Source organism: Chlorocebus sabaeus, chromosome 7 (genome assembly GCF_047675955.1).
Source record: "Chlorocebus sabaeus isolate Y175 chromosome 7, mChlSab1.0.hap1, whole genome shotgun sequence".
Taxonomy (NCBI): Eukaryota; Metazoa; Chordata; class Mammalia; order Primates; family Cercopithecidae; genus Chlorocebus; species Chlorocebus sabaeus.
In genome coordinates this window covers 31,700,943-31,727,012 of record NC_132910.1, presented here as the reverse complement: position 1 = coordinate 31,727,012, position 26,070 = coordinate 31,700,943, and the positions used below count along the sequence as shown (strand labels likewise).

General features: G+C 38.2%; 1 protein-coding gene and 1 pseudogene across 2 annotated transcripts in view; one reads left to right on the top strand and one right to left on the bottom strand.

Moving 5' to 3' along the window:
* Window positions 1-26,070, bottom strand: part of CFAP299 (cilia and flagella associated protein 299) — a 666,082-nt gene that overhangs the window by 614,301 nt on the left and 25,711 nt on the right. For both annotated transcript variants that reach the window (XM_073017817.1, XM_007999017.3), the window contains exon 2: window positions 24,708-24,838. In XM_073017817.1, the coding sequence (XP_072873918.1) occupies window positions 24,708-24,838 (131 nt within the window). The remainder of the gene's footprint in view (window positions 1-24,707; window positions 24,839-26,070) is intronic.
* LOC119620976 (zinc finger protein 341 pseudogene) lies at window positions 1,772-4,058 on the top strand (annotated as a pseudogene).

Below are 26,070 nucleotides of genomic sequence, written 5' to 3'. Positions count from 1 at the left end.
AGCAATCCAAGTTCTGAGTATACAAGGAAATGAAATTAGCATGTTAAAAAGATATCTGCACTCCCATATTCACTGCAGCATTATTCACAAGAACCAAGATATAGAATCAGCCTAAGTGTCCATCAATAGATGAATGGATAAAGAAAATGCAGGATATATGTGTGTTCTTTGTGTGTGTGTATATATATACACTCTATATATATACACACACATACTCTCTCTCTCTCTCTCTCTAAATATATATATATAATAGAGAGGGAGGGAGGGAGAGAGAGAGAGAGAGAGAGAGAGAGAGGAGGGAATTACTCAGCCTTTAAAATGAAGAAAATCCTATGATCTGCAACATCACTATGAACCTGGAGGACATTATGTCAAGAGAAATAAGCCAGGCACAGAAAGACAAATACTGTGTGATCTCACTTATATGTAGAATATAAAAAGTAAAACTCATAAAAGCAGAGAACAGATGGTTGCCAGGGGGTTGGGGGATAGGGGAAATTGGGAGATGTCAGTCAAAGGGTATACAGTTTCAGTAATCTAGAATGAGTAAGTTCTGGAGATACAATGTATGGAATAGCAACTAGAGTTAATAACACCATATTGTATACTTGAAATTTGCTAAGACCTTAAATATTCTCATCACAAAATAAAGGTATTGTGATGGAAATGTTAATAAGCTTGATTATAATAATCATTTCCTAATGTATATGTATTTGAAAACATCACATTGCATACCATAAATATGTATAATTGTTGTCAATTATACCTCAATAAATCTGTTAATAAATCTGGAAAAATCACTCTGGTTGTCAATTATTAAACTGGAAACCACCACAGGCTCTGGAGACACTATGCTTCAATTTCAATTCCAGCTCTACTACATGCTAATTGAAAGACTTTAGGCACTTTCTTAACCTTCTGTGCCTCAAATTCAACATCCATGAAATGTGTTTAAAGAATTAAATAAGTAAATGCTTATAAAAGGATTTTAGTACTGCCTGAATATTTGAATGTGCTCAATAAGGTTAGCTATTTTTATTATCAGTTAAGCAATAAAGGCACAAAGTAACACCTCTAATGAACTCAGCCAATGTGGTATCAGAATATGAGTCATTCAGTTATTTTGTTTTCTCGGTGACAGAATCAAGCCTTTGTCCTCAAATAAACATTTCGGCTAAAGAGTTATCACTCTACTTATCCCTGTTGCCCTGATGCAACTAAAACAAAATATATTCAATTTGTTATTCACTCCTCAAATGCCATTCAATTTCTGCTCTGGTCTTTGGCCACTCTAAGCACAGGGCTCTTGCTTGGACTACAATGTTCAACAGCTGGGAATTGCCTTAATTTTTAGTTTCCCAGGTGCAGGATCAGAACTGTGATACTGGAGTGTGTTTTAATAAATCCTTAGACTCTTAACATGGGACTTATGAAAGACTAACTCAAACCCGGAGATGGAATAAGTTGGGTTGTAGGGTGATCAGAAAGTGAAGCTCTAAAGAGAAAAATTGTTCATTATTGCAATACTAGATAGGAATGATTAACAGATAATACTGGGTAGAAAATCCAAAAGAGAATCCAGATAAATTATTATCTAACCCAAGCCAGCAGTGAATAATAAAGATAATAAATGATCCAGTTGAGCTTGTCCCAGGCATAAAAGGAGGATTTCATATTAGAAATTTCTTAAATATCTTTCAACATTTGATAAAGAAGAAAGAAATGGTAAGATCATCTGTCTTATTAAAGAGCATATAAAAAGAAACTTTCCATGTTAAACATACACAAACACAAGTTTGTCATTTCAACCTTCACATCCCTGGACCAGCCTATGCCCTAGGGCCCCCGACCTGTGCAGAGCAGCCTGAACATACATTCTGTGCCCAGCTACCTCACCCAGCCTCCACCCCCTCCTCTGCCTCCTCCACCACTGCCCCCACCGCCACCAGCTCAGCCCTTGCTACCTCTACCCCAGGGCCTGGGCCCCCCTGCACATCCCAATCCTGATAGGAATGGTGCGGTGAAGGTGTACAGTGCTACTGCACCCCTGGCTGGGAGTGGAACGGTGGAGATCCAGGCGCTGGGGATGCAGACCTACCCACCCCTGGAGGTGCCAAACCAGTGTGTGGAGGCTCTAGTATACCACACCCCTGCAGTGTACAGCCCTGGCAAACAGGGATTCAAACCCAAAGGACCAAACCCTGCTGCCCCATGACCAGTGCCACCGGGGGCACTGTGGTCACCTTTGACTCTCCACCAATACTGAAGACCCCATGGGCTAAAGGTGCCAGGGGACTCCCGGAAGCTGCAGGGAAGCCAAAGGCTCAGAAACTCAAGTGCCCATACTGTGACAAGTCATTCATCAAAAACTTCAACCTGCAGCAGCACATCTGAAGCCACACCCATGAGACGCCCTTTCCATGAATTGCATGTGGCCGTGCCTTTGCCCAGAAGTCTAATGTTAGGAAACACATGCAGACCCACAAGGTATGGCCTCCAGGACACAGTGGTGGCACCATGTCTGGAAACTCTGTGACCCTACAGGTCTTGGCCCTGAACCTCAGTAGGCAGGAGGATGAGGAAAACACAGGGTTGGGCCAGCCCCTGCCGAGCGCGCCACAGCCCCAGGCCTTGTCCACAGCCGGCAAGGGCGAGGGGGCCAAGCCGGAACCCAAGCATGTAGTGTTCACAACCCAAGCATGTTGTGCCAGTTCTGCCCCAGCAAGTTCAGCACCTATCTCCAGCTCAAGTCTCACATGACCCAGCATAGGAACAAGCAGGTGTACAAATGTGTGGTCAAAAGCTGTTTCCCAAAGTTCGATACATTTCTGGAGCACATCAAGAGCCACCAGGAGGAGCTGAGTTACCCCTGACACCTCTGCGACAAGGACTTCTCCTCGTTGTACCACCTGGGCGTGCACCAGTACTCCCACAGCCTCCTGCCACAGCACAGCCCCAAGAGGGACAGTGCCATCGACAAGTGTGTCAAATGTATCATCAAATACCCACCACAGAGGCCCTGGAGCATCACCTGCAGATCGCCACCCACAACTTCCCCTGCCTACACTGCTAGAAGGTGTTTCCTTGTGAACGCTACCTGAGGCGTCATCTGCCCACCCACGGCAGCAGGGGCAGGTTCAAGTGCCAGGTGTGCAAGAAGTCCTCCCGGCAGGAGCATTACCTCAGACTGTACGCTCACATCCACTCAGGCGAGAAGCCCTACAAATGCTCAGTGTGCGAGTCTGCATTCAACCGCAAGGACAAACTGAAGAGACACATGTTGATGGACCAGCCTTTCAAGAAATGCAAATACCCTTTATCGACGCACACAGGCTGCGGTAAGGAGTTCAACTGGCCGGACAAGCTGAAGGCCCACACCCTCTCCCAATCCGGCATGAAGCTCCACAAATGTGCCCTGTGCAGCAAGTCCTTCAGCCGCTGTGCCCACCTCGCCGAGCACCAGCGCGCCCACACCGGCAACTACAAGTTCCGCTGGGCTGGCTGCGCCAAGGGCTTTTTCCACCACAAATACCTCAAAGATCGCCGCTGTCGTCTCAGCCACCAAAAGGACAAGGACCTGCAAACCCGGCGCCCCACCCGCCCCCCAGAGGAGGGCAGCCCCGCGCAGTGGCGGCAGTGGTGGGCGCAAGGTGGTGACCCCCTTGCCTGACCCGCTGGGACTGGAGGAGCTGAAGGACGCAGGGGCTGGCCTGCTGCCCGAGGGGGTCCCAGGCAAGCCGCCCTTTGCAGAGCCGGACGCAGTGCTGTCCATTGTCGTGGGTGGTGTGGTGGGTGCTGAACCTGAGCTGGTGGTACCTGGACACGCTCAGGGGCTGGGCTCCAACCTGGCTCTGGTGGAGCTGCAGGCCAGGACCAAGGGCCCATGTGCCATGCTCGCTGTGCCCGTCTACATCCAGGCCTCAGAGTGAGGGACCTGGGGTGTCCATTTCCGGGGCAGGCCTGATGCTCATGTTTGGGTCCAGGTTCCCTGGGGGCAGACTGGAGATCCTTCCCAGTGGAAGCGAGCCACCGAGTCACTGGCAGAAATCCTTCTGAATGTCATTCATAAACTTTGGCCCATGGCCGCCTTCCTGTGTCCCCTCTTCTGCTGGAAAGTCCTGCAACATTCTGGTGTCAGGGGCAGGGCCACCCAGGGTTCCTGGGCAGAGCCATGGCAACAGAGAAATGGCTGAAGCCTCAGCAGCCCAGCATCCTGCTGGTCTAGGCTGGTATTTGGACCCCTGGAAGAGAAGACAGGGCAGTCCTGCCCACGCTGCCTCTGGGTGGGCTCCAGTCAGCTGCTCTTCAGAAGGTCTGCCATAAACTCTTCAGAGTTTATCTGTTGAAACTTTTCAGACAGTTCTCCACAGCGTCCTCCAACAGCTCTGTGACCTCCAACAGCTCTGTGATGTAGGTTTTTAGGAGGCACTCAAGTGTCACGGCTAGCTATGAGACAGATCTGGCTTCAAATCCAAGAGTTGTCAAGCACTTGCTGTGTGACTTTGGGCAAGTCACTTCACCTCTCTGAGCCCCGTGTTCCTTATCTGTACCATGGGACTTACAATACTACTACCTCATAGGGTTGTCCTGGGATCCAGTTTGATGAAATGTGCCAGGGTCTTACTCAATAAATGTTGTTGTCGAAAGAGAGAGAGAGAGAGAGAGAAAGAATATGTAGTGTAATTCATATTTCTGTATAAATGTAATCACAATTTTTTTCTAGAAAAGCACATGTTTAAATAAATGTATGAAAACAATAAAACAAAAGAAAATAAATATTCTGGAGTAGTTATATGTGGATAAAAAGAAACGTAATTGGAAATGGAGATGAAAGTGGTTGCCAGAGATTGGAGAGGGATGGGGAATGAGATATTGGTCAAGGATACAAAGTTTCAGTCACACAGAAGAAATAAGTTCTCAAGATGTATGGCACAGCATGGCGGCTTCATTAATAATGAAGTGTAGTATACTCAAAAATTGCTGAAAGAGTGGATATTAATTGTTCTCATCATAAACAATAATAGGGATGTGAGATGATGGGTATGTAATAGCTTGAGTTAATCATTCCACAATCTATACGTATATCAAAACATCACTTTTTATACCCTAAATATATATAATTTTTCAAACGAATGTAAGCAAATTAAATACATACAAATATATATATAATTTTTCATGTGTTGATTTAAATAAATAAATAAAAGGGGGATAAAGAGGGAAAACATTTTAAAATAAAATTTAATTAAAAAAGAATCCAGCAGGGACTCAGGGTAATAATGCTATAGAATGAGGAGCACATTTACTCAACTCTATGTTTCTAAGGTGCTTAAACTAAAAAGGGAGTGGGAAGGGGGAGTAGATATCAACTTTGCTTCCTGAAACAAATACAATGAATCCTTCAAAATTCTTGGTTCATGTACTAATTTTTCTGAACAATTTCCTTCCTTCCTTCAATTTACCTCTCCTAAGTCATGCATGAAACTCTTTGTCCTATTTGATCATTAGATAGGTGTTTTTCCTCTCATTCTCTGAAATAGATACTACAGCAAGTCTATTTCTTTCTAGCTTACCCCAGCTCCCAGGAGATCACAAGTAGTTAACAATGTAGACAAAATAAGTTCTTTACGTCAATGATATAACTTGACAGTTTCATTCAAAAATTACAAGTGAAACATTACTAACTTAATGCCAGACTCTTCATAAACTCAAGATTGGCTTCCTAATAGCAACATTATTCAAAATATTTATGAGTAATATAGAAACTACTAAATAATTTTGTTTTTAATTCTCAGCATAGTCCTTACCAGAAAAAATAAAAATATATGTCCCTATGCCTACCAATCATCCTTTACATTATATCAGTTAAAAGTTCTGATCCTCTGGTTAGTAGAAAATATGAGCAATTCGGTAGTAGAACAGATTCACATCTTTGATGTATTTGTGTGCATTTGTAGGGACAGCAGGAGATTGTAAGGAATGGCTAAAGGAAGATGTAAAAAATGAAAACAATCCTGGGAGGAAGAATGAGTCCTATCTAGGTAAAACATTTTGAATGAAAGTAAAAGCCAAGCATATTCAATGGTGTCTTAAGCCTTGTAACTAATTATATTATAGAAACCTTGCTAAGATCTTCTACCATGTTATATTGAATGTCTCATCAGAGCCCAATCAAGTGGACATCGAAAACAGCACAAGGACAATATTAATTCTTGAAAATCAGTGTCTTCTGAAATTCTAATGAGGGAAAGGTAACAACAACAACAAGAAAATAAAAAACAGATAAAACCATTTGAATGAACAAAAGCACAAACAGCAGTGTCTCTTATGGCTAATGTCAACTTAAGACAATTGTTTAATATAGTTGCTTAACAAATAATAATGAAAGATACATTTTGATAAATACAATTAGAAAATTTGATAGGGTCTTTAAGAGGAAAGCTGCTTTTTTCTTAAACAGCAAGGAAGGTAATCCAAGACTATTGTGATAATGTCAAGACTATTACAATCAAACATTATAAAATTTATTATTGATTCTACAGGTCAAAATAGAGTTGCTCTTTTTTCGTAAAACTTGGTATTTTATTATCTATTAAAATGTTGATGGGAATTATGATTCACTCTGTCATGCTAGGTTCTCACTATACGATTCCTTGAAAGAAAAATTAATCTTAGATGTTACAGTCAGAAATATCTGTGCTTCACCTGCTCAATGACTTTCTTGTTCTGGGTGGATACTGAATTATGTGATATAAATATTTCTCTTTCTTTTTTTATTCTTAAACTTTTATTTTATATTCTGGGGTACACAGGTAGGTTTGTTCCATAAGTAAACTTATATCACGGGGTTTTAATATACAGATTATTCTGTCACCCAGGTACTAAGCTTAGTATCCAATAGCTATTTTGTTGTTGTTGTTCCTCTTCCTCCTCCCACCCTCTACCCTCAAGTAGGCCCTAGTGTCTGTCATTCCCCTCTTTGTGTCTGTGTGTTCTGATTATTTAGCTCCCACTTATAAGTGAGAACATACAATATTTGGTTTTCTATTGCTGCATTAGTTTGCTAATGATAATGCCCTCCATATCCATTTATGTCCCTGCAAAGAATATAATCCAATTATTTTTATGGCTGCATAGTATTCTGTGATGTATATGTACCACATTTTCTTTATCTAGTTTGTCATTGATGGGCATTTAAGTTGATTCTATATTTTCACAATTGTGAATAGTGCTGCAGTGAACATACATGTGCAAGTGCTTTTATGATAAAATGATTTATATTCCTTTGGGAATATAAATATAAACCCAGTAATGGGGTTGCTGGGTCAGATGGTAGTTCTGTTTTTGGCTTGTTGAGGAATTGCCACGAGGCTTTCCACAATGGTTGAACTAATTTGCAGTCCCCCCAACAGTGTATAAGTGTTCCCTTTTCTCCACACCCTGTTATTTTTTGTCGTTTTAGTAATAGCCATTCTGACTTATGTGAGATATTCTCATTTGTGGTTTTGATTTGCATTTCTCTAAGGATTAGTGATACAAGCATTTTTTCATATCCTTGTTGGCTGCATGTATGTCTTCTTTTGTAAAGTGTCTGTTCATGTCCTTTGCCCACTTTTTAATGGGATTGTTTCTTCCTTGTAAATTTGTTTAAGTTCCTTATAGATACTGGATAGTAGACCTTTGTCAGATGCATAGTTTTCAAAAATATTCTCCAAATCTGTAGATCGTCTGCTTACTCTATTGATAGTTTCTTTGTTATGCAGAAACACTGTAGTTAATTAGGTCTCATTTGTCAGTTTTTGCTCTCATTGCAATTGTTTCTGACTGACAAGCAGTTTTGCTTTCATTGCAATTGCTTTCTTCATCATGAAATATTTGCCCATTTCTATATCCAGAATGGTGTTTCCCAGGTTGTCTTCCAGAGTTTTTATAGTTTTTGGTTTTACATTTAAGCCTTTAATCCATCTTGAGGCGATTTTTGAATATGGGGTGATGAACCAGTCCAGTTTCAATCTGTTCCATGTGGCTAGCTTATTTTTCTCTTTTAAATCTGGCATACATTTTGAACACTAGCCTCAACCTCAGCTTCACTCCATTTCTTCAACCTTTTCTTTCTGTCCATCTTTTAAAATCTTTTTGTTATAAGATATACACATTTCCCTTGTCAATTGCCTCAAATTCTTCTGTAGGAATGCAGACTATAGATAGCTGATAGAAGAAAGGAAGACAGAAGAAGGAAAAAGGAACAGGAGGAAGGAAATGTTTTGAAACGATTTCCCAGAAGCATAATCGGGCAGCAGATCATAAAGAACTATGAAATGTTTAGACTGAACAACCAGGTAAGGCATTGCAACAAAACAAGTCAATTGGTTTGACTCGATTAGCAATTTATAAGAATAATTTTAAAAATGTATATATTAAGAGTGATTATAAATAAAAGAATCAGCAAGAGTCCATTTTTCATTACCAATTAGAATTTTTCATCAAGGAGATTTTGAAGATACTCTAAAATATAAAATCTATAGGGTCAAAAGATTGTATTATCATAATAAAAATGGCATTTTGGCATGGGAAGTAGAATTCAGTGAAAGAAAAATAATGAGCTATTTTAAAAGGCATTTTGTATTGGTTTGACAAAAAATAACAATAAGAAGTAGATATGGAGCTAAAAGCCCAGAAGAACAGACATGCTTGAACATCTGACCGAAGTTAATAGAAGACATAAAAGTGTGTGACATATTAACGTAGTGGAATATAAAAGAGGTGTAAATGAGAGAAATGTCATTTGGGAGAGATCCAAATTAGTGAGAGAAAAGGAAATGGTAAAACAATTATACTAGATATTAAAACATCTAGAAGACAAATAAGAGGCTACGAAGTAATAAAGGTCAAAGAAAGGGAACATTTTAAGAAATGCATAAACTCTCATTAAAAGCAGTAGCAGAGGCTAAGTAAAGCGGAACAAAATCTTAGAAGAGAACTTTTTGCTTACAAAGAGATTGTAGATGATTACTGAATGCATAAATAAAATTTGAGCAGATAGCTAAAGTAAGAACAAAAATGAGGCCAGGCATGGTGGCTCACACCTGTAATCCCAGCACTTTGGGAGACCAAGGTGGGTGGATCACCTGAGGTCAGCAATTTGAGACCAGCCTGGCCAACATGGTGAAACTTTGTCTCTATTAAAAATACAAAAAATTAGCCAGGTGTGATGGCATGCTTCTGTAACCCCAGCTATTCGGGAGGCTGAGGCACAAGAATCATTTGAACCCAGGAGGTGGAGGTTGCAGTGAGCCAAGATCATGCCACTGCACTCCAGTCTGTGCAACAGAGCGAGACTCCATTACCAAAAAAAAAAAAAAAATTGAGAATCTAAATAATATTCTGAAGAAAATGGTCAAAATTTTTTTAAATGTAATTTTATTTGCTCTTTAATCACTAGCAAGCTGTCACCAATATTGGATTTTGTCTATATAGTTTTCTCTGTAAATTTATTTTAAGCTTTGTAAATTTATTTTAGGCTCAAAGAGGCTAGGATGGAAAAAATATCATGCAAATACTGTTTAAAAGAAAGCTTGAGTGTCTACATAAATATCAGAAAAATCTTGCCAACAGTGAAGATGATATTGAACAATGATATAGCTCAATTTTATTTCAAGAAGAAATAAAAAATCATTAAGTATATGTATCTAACATCAGAATATCAAAATACACAAATCAAAAAGATAATAATTTAAAAGATACAGATAAACCTATAATTATAGTTGGACATAATGACATTCATCTCTAAGTAATAGCTAGAATAAGTAGACAGGAAATCAGTAAGGATACAGAAGGCCTGAACAACACAATCAAGCAACTTGGCTTAATTGCTATTCTGAAAACAGAACAGCAATTCTAAAAATACACCTACAAGACGGAATACACATTCAAGTGAACCTGTAACATCAACTAAGATAGACTATATACTGGGAGATAAAGTAAATGTCAATAAATGTAAAAAGAATTAAATCATAAGGAATATAAAACACTCTCCTTCCATAATAGAATTTAACTACAAATTAATATCAAAATGACGTTTTGAAAAATTTTCTAACATTTAGAAGTTAAACAACATACTTCAAGAGTTATAAAGGAAATTATAGTCTTTTGAATTGAGTGAAAATTAAAATAAACATACAAATGAAAATATAAACAAACACCAAACATCAAAATTTGTGAAATCCAACTAAATCAGTGCATAGAGGAAAACATACAGAATTTCAAGTTTATATAGCAGAATAATAGTTTAAAATCAATAAACTAATATTCTACATTAAAGCACTAGAAAACAAAAACAAATTAATCACAATGCAACTAGGAAGAAATAATAAAAATAAGAGCAGAAATCAATAAAATAGAAAACAACAAAATAGTAGAGAAAACAATTCATGTTAAAAAGCTGGTTCTTTAAAAAGATCATTAAAACTGATAGTTAGATTAAAAATGACCTAGTAATATCAGGGATAAAAAATGAATATCCCTACAGATTTTACTACATATATTAAAATGATAACAGGAGATTAAGAATGACTTTATGCCTATAGATTGATTAGGTGAAATGAACAAATACCTTGAACAATACAAACTACAAACATATTTAGAAAGAAAGAAAGAACCTGATTTTCCCTATTATCTATTTTAAAAATAGAGTTTGTAGTTATCATCCTTCTCTCAAAGAAAACTCCAGTGGTAGAAGGCTTCACTAGTGAACTCTACCAGTCAATTAAGGAAGAAATAATATCAACTCTACAAATTACCAAAAAGTTAGAAGAGCAAGTAAAACATCCTAAATTATTTCTGAAGTCAGAATTACCCTGAAACAAAATCAGAAAAGGCCTTACAAAAAGACTAAAGACAAATACATAAAATGAATGAAAAAAATAACCAGAACATCAAAATATTAATTACTTAATTAAGTGGATGTAAAAATTCTCAACAAAATAGTAGCAAACTTAATCCAACATTACATACACAACATGAGCAAACTGAGTTTCTCCTAGGAATGCAAGATTGGTTAAACCTTTGAAAAATCAATCAATGTAAATCACTTTATCAACAAACTGAAAGTAAAGAACCTGAAAAACCATAAGATTATTTCAATAAACAGAAAAATATCATCTGACAAAATTTAACATCCATTTATGTCAAATGCTCTTGGTAAACTAGGACTAGTAGGAGACATCCTCAAACTGATAAAGAGTATCTACAAAAAATAACCCACTAGAGCTAACATATTTAATAATGGGAATGCCTTCTTCTTCTTAAAATTGAGAAAAAAACAATAATATCCCCTTCTCTACTTCTATTATACATTATCTTGGAGGTTTTATGCAGTGCATTAAAGAATGAAAAATAAATAATAATAGTAAAAGTATACAAATTAGATATAGAGAAATAAAAGTTTTAATTTATGATCTTCTGCATACAAAATCACACAAAAAGTAGCTAGTAGAACTGATAAGTTTAAGAAAGTTGCATGATGCAAGGTTAACAGAGAAAAATCTATTTTATTTCTATATACTATCAATAATCAATTAGAAAGTGACTTTTAAAAATTCTATTTACAAGAGCATTAAAAAATGAAATTTCTAGAGACAGATATAACAAAATATTTACAAGATACTGAAAGCTACTGATATGGTTTGGCTGTGCCCCCACCCAAATCTCAACTTGAATTGTATCTCCCAGAATTCCCAGGTGTTGTGGGAGGGACCCCACGGGACGTGATTGAATCATGCTATTCTTGTGATAGTGAGTAAGTCTCATGAGATCTGTTGGGTTTATCACGGGTTTCCACTTTTGCTTCTTCCTCAGTATTGTCTTGCCACTGCCATGTGAGAAGTGCCTTTCATCTCCCAACATAATTCTGAGGCCTCCCCAGACATGTGAAACTGTAAGTCCAATTAAACCTCTTTTTCTTCCCAGTCTCAAGTATGTCTTTGTTAGCAGCATGAAAACGGATCAATACAGCTACAAAACATTGATGATAGCAATAAATAAAACAAAAATAAATGAAGAGATTTATAGCATTCATAGATCAGAAGACTCAATATGTTAAGATGTAATTCTCTCTAAATTGATACCTGTTTTAGCAAAATCCTAGCAGGCTTAGTTGTAGGAATCAACCAGTTGATTTCTACAAATTTAGGTGATTCTAAACTTCAAACGGAAAAGCAAAGGAACCAGAATTTTAAGCAATTAATAAAAAAAAGTTTGAGAACTCACGTTACCTGATTTTAAAACTTAAAGGCAATGTGATGTTGGCATAAAGATAGACATATAAATCAGTGGAATAGAATAGAAATCCACAAAAAATAGACAGGTACATATACAGTCAAAGAATTTTCAACAAAAGTACCTAAAAAATTCAATAGAAAAAGAGTCATCTTTTCAATAAATAGTGCTGAAACAATTGGATATTTAAATTAGAAAATAAAAAGCCTTGACCCTTACCTAACAAAATTTACAAAATTAGTTTAAAGTAAATTATTAATGTAAACTTAAATGTGAAACCTAGAACTCTAAAGTTTTAAGAGAAAATATAGGAAAGATACCTGTAACTAGAAATTCAAATAATTCTTAAACAGGACATGCAGAAATACACACATGCATGAATCATAAAGAAAAACTGATAAACTGGGGTTTATCAAAATTTAAATCCACTCTTCAAAACACACTTTTTTAAAATTAACTTTAAGTTCTAGGGCACATGTGCACAATGTGCAGGTTTGTTACATATGTATACATCTGCCATGTTGGTGTGCCCCACCCATTAACTCATCATTTACATTAGGTATATCTCCTAATGCTATACCCCCCGCTCCCTCCACCCCATGACAGGCCCCGGTATGTGAAGTTCCCCATCCTGTGTCCAAGTGTTCTCATTGTTCAATTCCCACCTATGAGTGAGAATATGTGGTGTTTGGTTTCCAGTCCTTGTGACAGTTTGCTCAGAATGATGACTTCCAGCTGCATCCATGTCCCTATAAATGACATGAACTCATCCTTTTTTATGGCTGCAGAGTATTCCACAGTTTATATGTGCCACATTTTCTTAATCCAGTCTATCATTGATGGACATTTGGGTTGGTTCCAAGTCTTTGCTATTGTGAATAGTGCCACACAAAAGACACTATTAAATAAAAAGACAAGGTACAGATGTTGAAAAAATATTTGCAAGATTCATATCTGATGAAAAAGTTGTAACTGGAATATATAAAGAACACTTAAAATCAATAAAACATTTCACCAAAGAAGAGATATGGGTGGAAAATAAGCACATAAAAAGATGCTCACTTTGGGAGGCCGAGGCGGGTGTATCCCCTGAGGTCAGGAGTTCAAGACCAGGCTGGCCAACGTGGTTAAACCCCGTATCTACTAAAAATACAAAAATTAGTCAGGTGTGGTGGCGGGCACCTGTAATTCCAGCTACTCAGGAGGTTGAGGCAGGAGGATCATTTGAACCTGGGAAGCAGAGGTTGCAGTGAGCCGAAATCATGCCATTGCATTGTCACCTGGGTGAAAACAGTGAAACTCCATCTCAACAAAAAAGAAGAAAAAAGATGTTTAGCATCATTAGTCATTAGGGAAATACACCTGCTATACTGGCTAAATTTTTTTTAACTGTCAATACCATGTGTTCTTAAAGAAGCGGACCACTGGCACTCTAATACCTTGCTAAGGAGAGAGTAAACTGATACAGACACTTTACAAACAATTTAACAGTATCTTATAAAATTAAACATGCAGCTGCCACATGAATCCGTAATCATATTCCTGGGTATATACTTAAGATATATGAAAATATATTTCCTTAAAAAGACCTTTGTAAAATATTTATGGGAAGTTTATTTGGAAAAAACTAGAAATAACCCAATTATCCATCAACTGGAAAACAGATAAGTATACAAACTACTATCCAACTAGAAAATGCAATATTACTCAATAAAAAAAGCAAACTTATCATTCGTGCAACCATATAGAAAAGCCTCAAAAGCTTTATGATTAGTGAGAAAAAGACAACATAATTTATGATTGCATTCATATGACATTCTAAAAAAAAGGCAAAACTATAGGGACAGAAATCATATGGCTGGTTTGTCATGGGCTACAAAGAATACAGTAAATGCAAACAGGCATGAGGAAACTTTTTGCGGTAATGAAAATGTTATCCTGATCGTGGTGAGAGTGATATTACTGTATACACTACTGTATACATTTGTCAGAACTCATTGAATTAAGCACTTTAAAAATCAATACATCTAACTTTCAAAAATGAATTATAAAAAATAACGGATGTGCAACCTAGCTAGGAGTAGTCGAGTCAGCTGACACCTTCTGGTTCTTAATTCTTTCTTTGTCAGCCTCAGCAATTGAGCTCATGACATATTGTTTTCTGGGTAGCTCACACAAAGCACTGAGGAAACTGGAGGTTCAAGAACCTAACCATTTCCACCAAATGTGGAGCCCCTCTAGCAGGCAATCTTTGCTTTGCGTTCCCTTCATTAGTTTGAAAGAGACTTTGCCCATGGGCATTAAGGTCTAAAAGCTGCCCTTGTTCAACCTTGCCTCCACATTTTTCCTTTTATGTTTAATGCTTCTCAATTAACATTTTGAATTCTTACCTTTATTTCAGAGAGGCTAGTCTGTCACAGATTGCATGTGGATCAGCCTGAAACAGCAAGATGAGGCTTGAGGATTGTATCACTCACCATGAGTTCTCTGGTAATGAGGTTCACATCCCCAGCCACATCCCTGGAGCGAAGTCATGTGCAGATAGGCCCAACTCAAGGTGTGGTCCAGTTGTTAAAAGATTCAGATGTAGTAAGCTAGGATGCCATTCCATTGACGGGGAATGCCCTAGCCAATAGGATGTTTCAGGCATTCAAAATGTGTGTGAGAGTAATGAATATATGAACAATGGAAGTAGTTGTTAATTGCATTGATGCCCTATAGGTTAATAATGCAAAAGTTAATGGCCTTAATTACTGGGTATCCTTTGAGTTCTTCTATGGACCATGATCCTCTGGTGAGTATTCTGGTTTCACACAATATGTACCTTCCAGCATTGCCATTTTCCTGAGTCTTTTAATCTCTTCCTCAAAAGTCTCTCTCTGCAATTTAGGCCTTTGAACTGCACTTGGTGTGGGCCATTGCTTGTTCCAGGTTTCTTGGAGCCACTCTAGCACTGAATTTGCCAGAGTCTCTTTACTAGCTTACAAGGAAGCCCTCATTTCATGAAGTGGGCAAGCCAAATAAGATGTAATGAGGTCCACATCCCTGGCCACATCCCGCAGTTAAGTCATATGCAAACAGGCCCAGGACAAAGTTATATGCAAACATATAAAAGATTCATATGCTTTAAGCTGGGATGCCATGCCACTGAAGGGTAATTCCCTAGCCAATAGGATATTTCAGGCATTCAAAGTCTCAAGAGGCACAGAGACTATTTGCCAGATTACAAAGAAGCCCTCATTTCATTCAGTGGGCAAGCAGAATAAGATGAAGATCAAACCAGGATTTGACAGTCACAGTGACTAAGTTCCAAAGGCAGTCAAATGTTCAGCGGGGGCAAGTATGTTACACCAAAATCAGAGCTCTGATTAGGAAAATCTCAGCTCCTGAAACATGAGATAGGGACAATTGAGTAGATGTCTTTGAAAAATTTGACCTTCTCAGGTCTCTAAATCTTCTGAGCCTAAAGAAGGAGCCCACTGCTCTTCAATAAGAGCTAGCAAACCCCCACCACCAGCAGCAGCAATGTAAGAAGAAAATAGAGGCCTTTCTCCCACATAAAAGCAGGTGTGTGCCTCAGGAGATATCCCCAGTTTCCTTATCAGAGTTACACTTCTGGCCACCAGGCCGATAATATGGTCAAGTCACAGGGACATGGTAGGTCTGATAAGAAAAAAAGGAATATTATCCCAAATATACGGCAAGACCTAGGACTTGTACCAACAAGACTAAAGGGACTCATTGGGCTAGATTCTGGGGATTCTAGGTCAGAGAAAGCAGAAATAAGACAAAATAAGTCAGAGTTTATTGACAGGACACTTTCTCAGAACACAGGGCATTGTATTCTGGTAAGGACCCCAGAAGATGGTGCAAACTCTGCTAGCGTGACTCCAAGAAACCTGGAACAAGCAATGGCCTACACTGAGTGCAGTTCAAAGGCCTAAATTTCAGAGAGAGACTTTTGAGGAAGAGATTAAAAGGTTCAGGAAAATGGCAATCCTAGAAGAAACATATTGTGTGAGATCAGAAAACCCACCAGAAGATTATGGTCTATAGAGGAACCCAGAAGATAGCCAGTCATTAACAGCAATAAAAAATGTGCTGGTTACTGAAGCATCAGAATCATTAAGAAGTTCAGTGGTGGCTCTCCAATGCATTCCAGGGCTGAATGCAGAAAAGCCCTGTTGCATACCTAGGCTACCTAAGCACAATGGGCATAATAGTACCTTGATGCAAGAGAAGCTTCAGTGTGGTGTTAGGCCTGCAAGTGCACAGAATGAAAACATTGAGGCTCGGGAACCTCTACTCAGATTTCAGAGCATATATGAAAAAACCTGGATATCCAGGCAAAAGCCTGCTGCAGGGGCGGAACCCTCACAGACAACCTTTTCTAGGGCAGTAAGGAAGGGAAATGTGGAGTTAGAGCTCTCACACAGAGGCCCCAGTGGGGTTCTGCCTAGTGGAGCTGTATGAAGAGGGCTACCATCCTCCAGACCTCAGAATGGTAGAGCCACCCAAAGTTGCACCTTGCGCCTGGAAAAGCCACAGGCACTCAACGCCAGCATGTGAGAGCAGCTGCCAGAGTGAATCTGCAAAGCCACAGGGGTGGAGTTGCTCAAAGCCTTGGGAGCCCCCCTTGCATCAGCATGCCCTGGATATAAACTTGGAGTCAGGGGAGATTATTTTGGAGCTTTAGGGTTTAATGACTGCCCTGCTGGGTTTCAGACTTGCATGGGGCCTGTAGCCCCTTTCTTTTGGTCAATTTCTCCATTTTGGAACAAGAGTATTTACCTAATGCCTATCCCCCATTGTATCCTGGAAGTGACTAACTTGTTTTTGATTTTACAGACTCATAGGCAGAAGGGACTAGCCTTGTTTCAGATGAAACTTTGGACTGTGGACTTTTGGGTTAATGGTGGAATGAGTTAAGACTTTGGGGGACTATTGGGAAGGCATGATTGTATTTTGCAATGTAAGAGGGACATGAGATTTGGGGAGCCCAGGGACAGAATAATATGGTTTGAATCTGTGTTCCCACCAAATCTCATGTCGAATTGTAATCCCCAGTGCTGAAAGTGGGGCCTGGTGGGATGTGATTGGATCATGGGGTCAGATTTCCCCCTTGGTACTCTCCTTGCAATACTGAATTCTCACGAGATCTGGCTGTTTAAAAGTGTGTGCTACCTCCCCACCTTTCTATTCCTCCTGTTCTGACCATGTGAACTGCCAGCTTCCCCTTCACCTTCTGCCATGATTGTAAGTTTCCTGAGGTATCCCTAGAAACTGAGCAGATGCCGCCATGCTTCCTGTACAGCCTGCAGAATCATGAATTAATTAAACCTCTTTTCTTTATAAACTACCCAGTCTCAGATATTTCTTTATAGCAGTGTAAGAATGAACTGATACACCCATTGTATAGCAAAAAGGTACAGGAGAGTGTTCATGAACATGGGATCCTCTGGTCATATTATGCACGCACTATCCAGAAGTTGTCAGCTAAAAGTGCTGGAATGTCACTGAAGGCACCACTGAATCTCCAGCTCAGCAGCAATACTACTCAAATCTGACGTGCATGCACTAGGGTACTCACCAAGGAAAACAGCAGGTGTCTCACTGAACTACAAGCTATGGCTGCCACTTAGGCACCTTGGGCATCTTGTGCCCAGGAAGCAGCAGGCAAGAAGAGGAGACATGATCTTGTAAAGAGTAACTGATGCTCATCAGCAAAAAGAAGGACTGCAGTTACAGAATAGGGATAGGGAAGAATATATGGCAAACTCACGTGAACCACCTAGGCATCTGTTCATACACTCTTCCTAAATTTTAAATGAGAATGACAAATGTATCAACATGGGCCAGAGTAGAGTAGGATGATAAGGGCCTCAGACCAATTATGAATAAGGATTTTGGGTCACATCACAAAATCCTGGAATGATGATAGCCAAAGGCAGGAGATTTAGAATGGATAGTGGAAGAGGGAGATTTTAAAATGATAGGGGCTGTAGCTCACCCCATTGACTTTATTGTGAGTTTCCTCTCATGAAGAGAGGCCTCTGTGCTCTGGAGGAGCTGCTCCATGTGCACATGAAGTAGATCTGTAGATTACAATATGCATCACTCAGATATACCTTGTATAAAGGAATTTCTGCCAGCTGTGAGGAGCTTGGTGAGCGGACAGCCTCCAGCTTTTAACCCTTTCAAGATCAGCCTCAACTTTTCTTAGTGTTCCCCAGCCAATGAGTACAGTGGCTATTTCATCCCATGTGGGATAACTTGTACTGTGCAGCTCTCTACTGCACTGAAAGTGTCTCTGGAAGTTTGAGGTTAGGGCTCTGATCCTGCTCATTCCTGCTTCCTCACCTTTCCTTTCACAGGTGTTGCTTTCTCAACAAACCTTGTGCACTCCTAATTCTCATTGTCTGCTTCCTGGAGATGCTAATCTGCAACAAGTCACAATTGTATTGTTTTGGTTGGAAAGCAACAAACCATGAAAATAGCTATTCAAAAATATGATACTTGAAAGTAAGCAAAAAGTTAAAATTATTTCACCAAACACTTAAAATATATAAATTTTCTCATTTAATTCTCAAGTATATGATATTCAGTTTTTATCATAAAATGATATACAAAAATAAAACAAGGTTGACAGGATAAAGCCATTCTTATATAAAACAAACTGGAATTTTATCCGACTTCATCGCCATAATTATTTTTTAAGATTTGGGGTCTCACTATGTTGCCCAGGCTGGTCTTGAACTCTTGGGCTCAAGCAATTCTCCCATCTCAGCCTCCCAAAGTGCTCATCTCCATAAAATTAAAAGTATTTTATAAGTTAACAGACATTTCCAGATAACTATAAATTATACCAGAAAGTAGAATTTAACAGATGCTAAAGTAACTAGATTGAATAGCATAAGAAAGGCTGGAGATATATTCAGCTTTTACATTTTATTCCAGATATACTTGAGAATAAAGGGCACAAGAACCTTACTCTAAATCACCATAGAAATCCTCTTCATCAAGTACAAAAAGATCACAGGGATCCATGTATGTACAGCATCTGAGACTCCTATCAAGTGAATCCTTACAGTAATTCCCAAACACTCATCTCATAGTCTTCCAAGAAGATGGCAATAGCTAACCAGTAAAATTGTACAATCCATCAGGGCTACCACTTACTCTGATCATCCACATTTCAGGTACTGTGCTCTAGCAAAATAAGGTCATTATCTCAGAATCAGTTTTAAGAGGGTTGAATTCATTTCCCAATAAGATAAGGTGACCCAAAGTGAAGAGACTGATGATCTTACAAGCTCATCCAGCAAAGTATCTAGCCTGAGGAATGACTCAGTTATAACTACTTACTAACTAGGCTCCTGGAACACAATAGTCAATATGTGTCACAAACATTGAAGTTCCATGTCTCCACCACATGGCAATCAGCTGAACTTCTCACTATAAATAGAAATTATCTGGCACTTATGCAAGAAAACCATGGCCAGTCCCTGGGGGAGAGAATTCCCTGTCCTGACAAACGGGTATCAGCTAAATTACTCCCATCCTTTCTTCCAACCTCTATAGCTTCTGTCTTATGGCTACTATAACCAGTGGCATGAATCTCAGTGGAGAATAAATCAGAAATGTTTATATAATAGTGGAGCAGAGATGATTTTGAAGCAAAGGATGAGAAGGCTAGGAGAATGAAGAATCTACTCTATCCCCCAACTCTGCCCTACATCATCACCTTGGAGATCAACCCAATAAAAGTTGAAATGGGTGCCTCTAGTTGATACAGTTTTTGCAGAAAAAAGGGGCTTAGTGAAGGAACAGGTACAAATTAAGAAAAAAAAGTAAAGAAAATAATTTGTGAATAAGGGGAGTTTATCGTAGGATTGAGGCAAAATGGATGTGTTCACTCACACCCATCTTTGCCCAATTAACTCTAATTGAGCCATTAAGAATCAATTTAGTGGTCAAACATCAAGAAGAACTTTTCTTATTCTTCACAAATCTTAACTTTGTATTACTTCAAAATGTTGCCACAGTACTTACGATTGCATTTACCATCTTCCATTGCAATTGTCTTTTTGAACTGAAATTTAAATCACATACTATAAATTCACCCTTTTAAGGTGCACAATTCAATAGATTTTAGTATATTTACAAAGTTATGCAATTATCACCAATATCTAATTACACATTTTATCACACCAAGAAGAAACCTCATATTCATTAGTAGTCATCATCCAATCTCCCTTCCATCCCACCCTTGGAAACCATGAATCTACTTGTCTCCATAGATTTACTGATTCTGGACATTTTATATAAATGGTATCATGCAATAAGTAGTCTTCCTTTTTCTAGCATCTTTTGCTTAGCCTAATGTGTTCAAGGTTTTTCATGTTGTTGCATGTAACACTACTTTACACCTTTTGATGACTGAATAATATTTTATTATACTTAGGTACGAAACTTTTAATCCACTAACCAGTTGATGGGTTGGACAATTTCTACCTTTTAACTACTATGAATAATACTGCTATTGAAAATTGTATATGAGTTTTTAAGTGGACTTAGGTTTTCAATTCCCTTGAATATGTGTTTGGTAGAATTGCTGGGTCATATGGTAACTCTACGTTGAACATTTTGAAGACCTGCCAAACTGTTCTCCATTTTCCATTCCCACCAACAATGTAATGCCTTTCATTTCTCTAGTCTTCAAGCTTCTTGAGGGTGAGAACTAAGTCTGTGTTCTATTGTATTCCCAGACCCTACAGGACAGCGCCTAATACACTATGGTTGTCTATATTTGTGAAAGACTAAACAGAAGCCCAAAATAATTTTTAACATTTTTGCCTTCTTCTAGAACATCCCTAATCAAAATAAACCTTCCTGATATCTTTAACTTTCATCTCTCCAGACTTTTTCCCCTATGAAGCTATTGTGAGTAACTAACATACTCCTAGACACCAGCACTTCTCGAAATAGGTGCTCTACGATTGCTAGACCAAAGAATTGTGATCTACTTGGAGTTGCTCACCTGCATATTAAAGAAGTTAATGTAAGATGATCTGATAGTGGAACCAAGTGTTTCCAAGTTGCCAGCTGGCAGGCAGTCAGATGTTCATGCATATTTTCAAAGTGATCCTCCAACAAATACAGGCACAGGACATATTTGGCTCTAGGACACCATCTGCTGGCCCTGCTGTCAACGACACTAAATTAACCTGGAAGGGAATGGACTACCACATGGGGCAAAAGACAGCATATGGTACCCATCCTATTCCAAAGGCGACCAGAGAAGACCTGCAGATGAAAGGGCCTTCAAATTCTAGCAGCTCTGAATGGGGATTAGTCTCCCAAAACTGGCTCATAAGTAGCCTGATGACTTCCAGCTCTAACCAGTTAAAGAGACTATTGCATAGAGGAAATACCTACTTTGATCCTCAAACACAAAATGGACATGTGATGTGGATAGAACTTAGACTTTAAACGTGAATCACTCTTGATATGAATTAGTTTGTATCACTCATAAAATCGCATGTGAATTTACATGAATTCCTTGTAAAATCTCACAAAAATATTTCCACTTCTGCTCCTGACTGATAGACATTTATTGATTCTCACAAAAAGAAAAGACTCTCCCTGATGTTTTACATAAGACACATTACAAACATTACATTGTACACAGAAAACTAGCCTCGTTTCAATTTTCCAAGAATAGAAGTTGATAGTGAATAACTATGTTCAGTAAATTCCTGAGATTTTATATAAATTACCTGTGATAAACAGAATGCCCCTTTCTCACATCAGTAGGATTAAGGATATCCATTCTCTAATCCGAAGAACTGTGAATATGTTGCATTACATACCAAAAGGTCCTTTGCTACATGAACAGACACTTTTCAAAAGAAGACATACATGTGGCCAGCAAACATATAAGAAAAAGCTCATCATCACTGATCATTAGAGAAATGCAAATCAAAACCACAATGAGATAACATCTCATGCCAGTCAGAATGGTGATTATTAAAAAGTCAAAAAAAAAAAAAACCCAGACATTGGCAAGGCTGTGGAGAAAAAGGAACACTTTTACACTGTTGGTGGGAGTGTAAATTATTCAATTATTGTTTGCTAATTCTTCAAAGACCTAGAGACAGAAATAGCATTTGACCCACTAATTCCAAAACTGAGTATATACCCAAAGGAATACAAATCATTCTATTATAAAGATACATGCATGTATATGTTATTGCAGCACTGTTCACAATAACAAAGACATAATCAACCCAAATGCTCATCAGTGATAGACTGAATAAACAAAATGTGGTACATATACACCATGGAATACTATGCAGCCATAAAAAGAATTAGATGATGTCCTTTGCAGGGACATGGATGGAGCTGGAAGTCGTTTTCCTCAGCAAACTAACACAGGAACAGAAAACCAAGCACTGCATGTTCTCACCTCTAAGTGGGAGCTGAATGATGAGAACACATGGAAAGGACACATGGAGGGGAATGATACACACTGGGCCTGTCAGAGTGGGGCTGGGTTGAAGTGAAAGCATCAGGAAGAATAGCTAACAGATGCTGGGCTTAATACCTAGGTGATGGGATGACCTGTGCAACAAACCACCATGGCACATATTTACCTATAACAAACCTGCACATCCTGCACATGTACCCTGAACTTAAAAACTGAAGAAATAACAAACGAACGGCCTTTGCTGATGATACAAATATTATTGACTTTAAAACAGGGAGATTATTCTGGATCGTTAGATGGACCCAGTGTAATCACATAAGTCCTTAAAAGGAGAGATATTTCTTGGACCAGAGTCAGGAAAGAAGCTTCTGAAGAGGAAGTTGGAGAAATCTTAAGGGTAAAAGGGTCTTGACCCACTGTTGCTGGAGGGAGTGGGAAAGCTTAAAAAGAAACATGAGCAGCCTCTAGGAGCAAAGATCAGCCCCCAAATGACAACCAAGGAAGTGGGGAACTCAGCCCTATAATCATAAGGAATTGAATTTGGCCAACAACCTAACTGAACATGGAGGCAGTTTCATCCTCAGAACCTCTAGACAAGAATGTCATCCAGCCAATGCCAGGATTTTAACCTTGTGATATACTATGCAGAGGGCCCGGCCGAGCCACACTGTATGGACGGAACAATGAATAAAGAAATGTGTGTTTTGTTTTTTTGTTTTTTGTTGTTTTTTTTTTTTCTTGAGATGGAGTCTCGCTCTGTTGCCCAGGCTGGAGTTAAGTGGCGCGATCTCGGCTCACTGCAAGCTCCGCCTCCTGGGTTCACGCCATTCTCCTGCCTCAGCCTCCCAAGCAGCTGGGACTACAGGTGCCCGCCACCACGCCTGGCTAATTTTTTGTATTTTCAGTAGAGACAGGGTTTCACCGTGTTAGTCAGGATGGTCTCGATCTCCTGACCTCGTGATCCGCCTGCCTTGGCCTCCCAAAGTGCTGGGATTACAGGTGTGAGCCACCGCACCCAGCCATAAATGTGTTATTTTAAGTCACCAAATTTGTAATAATGTGTTATGGCAGCAATAGAAAACTAATATATTCCCAAATATCAGTATGTTAAACTTCAGTATACTATGGTTCTGAAACACAATTACCATTAAAATGGTCACTTCTAATTGAATAGTCCCAGGACCAAAGCACATTACACTACCAAATGTTATGTTTATAATGCATACATGGAAATTTATGCTCACAATTACTGGGTAATTTTAAAGATGTTATCCAATAATAGTATATTGATTTCTAAGTAAGTATTCTCCCCAGCATTTATACTTTAATGATCCACTTTTAAAAATGAAATAAATTATTACTTTGTTAACTACTTATGTCTTTATAAAATTGCCTTACAAGTTTGATGCAGTTCACTTTAGGAATATATCTCTTTCATAATATGTTTTAACGTATATCATTAGATTTATGTTTAATATAACCACATATTATATATTAACATATAAATTAGGCACATAAACAAAAGTTAGTGATTATTAATAAAGTTGAATGAATTAATGCTTAGAAAAATATGAGAACACAAATGATACTAAAGATTTACAGACCTCAAAGCACAAAGAACTCTAAGGCAAAAGTCACTCATATTTTTTGTATATAAATGCATAAAACCAATAACATCAAGTTACTTTTTAACAAGACTTTATCGGTATGATGACCATATTTTGGTATTTATATTTCTTAAATTAGTAGCTTGAAATTGCATGTGACTTTATTGCAAGCATATAACAGTTCCTTCAGTTCCTCATCTGCAGAACACATGCTTAGGATATTCCAAGTTTTACCTGCTCCAGCCAGTGCTTCTAAATGAAACAATGCAAACGAAATTGAATTACTCCAGAGGTCTAGAATATAACATAAAATCTGGATTTGGAACATGGACACTCACTTTTGCTGAGCTCTTTCAGCCAGCCTTGAAATCTCTATAGCTGCTTTCCTTGCTTCGAAGTCTTCCCTTTTCACTCTCTCTCCAGTCCCTCGGTAGCCTAGCTCCACCAACTGGCGGGCCAGGGTTTCATCCTAGAGAGAAAATCAGTTGTTAGACGAGTGGGCAAATGAGAAATATTACTTTTACTTACTTACTTACATCTTACATCTGCAATGTATACCAAGCAATTGCTTTAAATGAAAAATTAAATTTATTCAAAAACTAGACATGATCTATTAGATACTAAAAACCAGAATTTTTCTAATACATTTCTACACATCTGATTTGGTCTTCCCTTTCTCATATCTTTAAGATGAAAAAAAAGAAAACGTCAATTGCTAACTTTTCTCTAAGGAATTAGAGGACAAAAGTCTGTTGTGTTTTTAATCAATTTATGAGAACAGCTGTAGGTAATTAATAGAGTATCTTTAAAACAACAAAACTAGAGACAATGGTGCTCACACACAAAAGACATTTTGAAAACCAACGGCAAAAAAAAAAAAAAGAATCAGGCTGCTTTGAGAGAGTTCAATGTTTCAGAGCCTTACTTCCTTGAAGTCAATTAACTGATGGCACAGAATATTATAACTTCAAATACAAAATAAAGAGGAGCAGATGAATTTCTTACTTAACTATGAAGATTGTTTCCATATTATGTTGGTACCAATAAAAAACAGAAAAGTAGAAACCCAAGATCACCACAGAAAAACTTCAAATTGAACAAACAACTTCCTAGTATTTTAGGCCTTACACTTTTCTTAATTTAAGAATTATCGCATACATCTTTGTTATACTTAAAAAAATTGCTTCCCTATGACTTGACAAGGTACCATTTTTCATAAAGTTATTAGTATAAATATTAAAGTATTAAACAACAGTATTTATATATTAATAAGGGCCATTATTGTTTTAATTAAATATAAAATATCTAAAACATGGTGAAAACAGAACCTATTTTATTGTTATGAACACTTAATTACTATATCACTGTTAATGCAAGAACTGTCTAACAGTTAAAGGAGAAAACTTAAGATGTCTAGTTAACAGTCTATTCAAATCATAGTGGTTAAAAGTTATAAGTATTCAAACAAAATAAAAAATTGTATACTGTAAGCCTAGAAACCTGCCACTTTTCTTTTATAATCATTAAAAGCAAACACTAAACTCCACGTAGCAAAGTGTATACATTTTGCCAAATGATTACAATGCAAAGCAACAGGTCTTGGAAGGCCCCAGGCTATTATTCTTGTTTCTGAGACATTCCCTTGCTTAATAGATTTCTCTACTCCTGTATGCTTTAGTGTGAACCACAAAACTGAGCAAA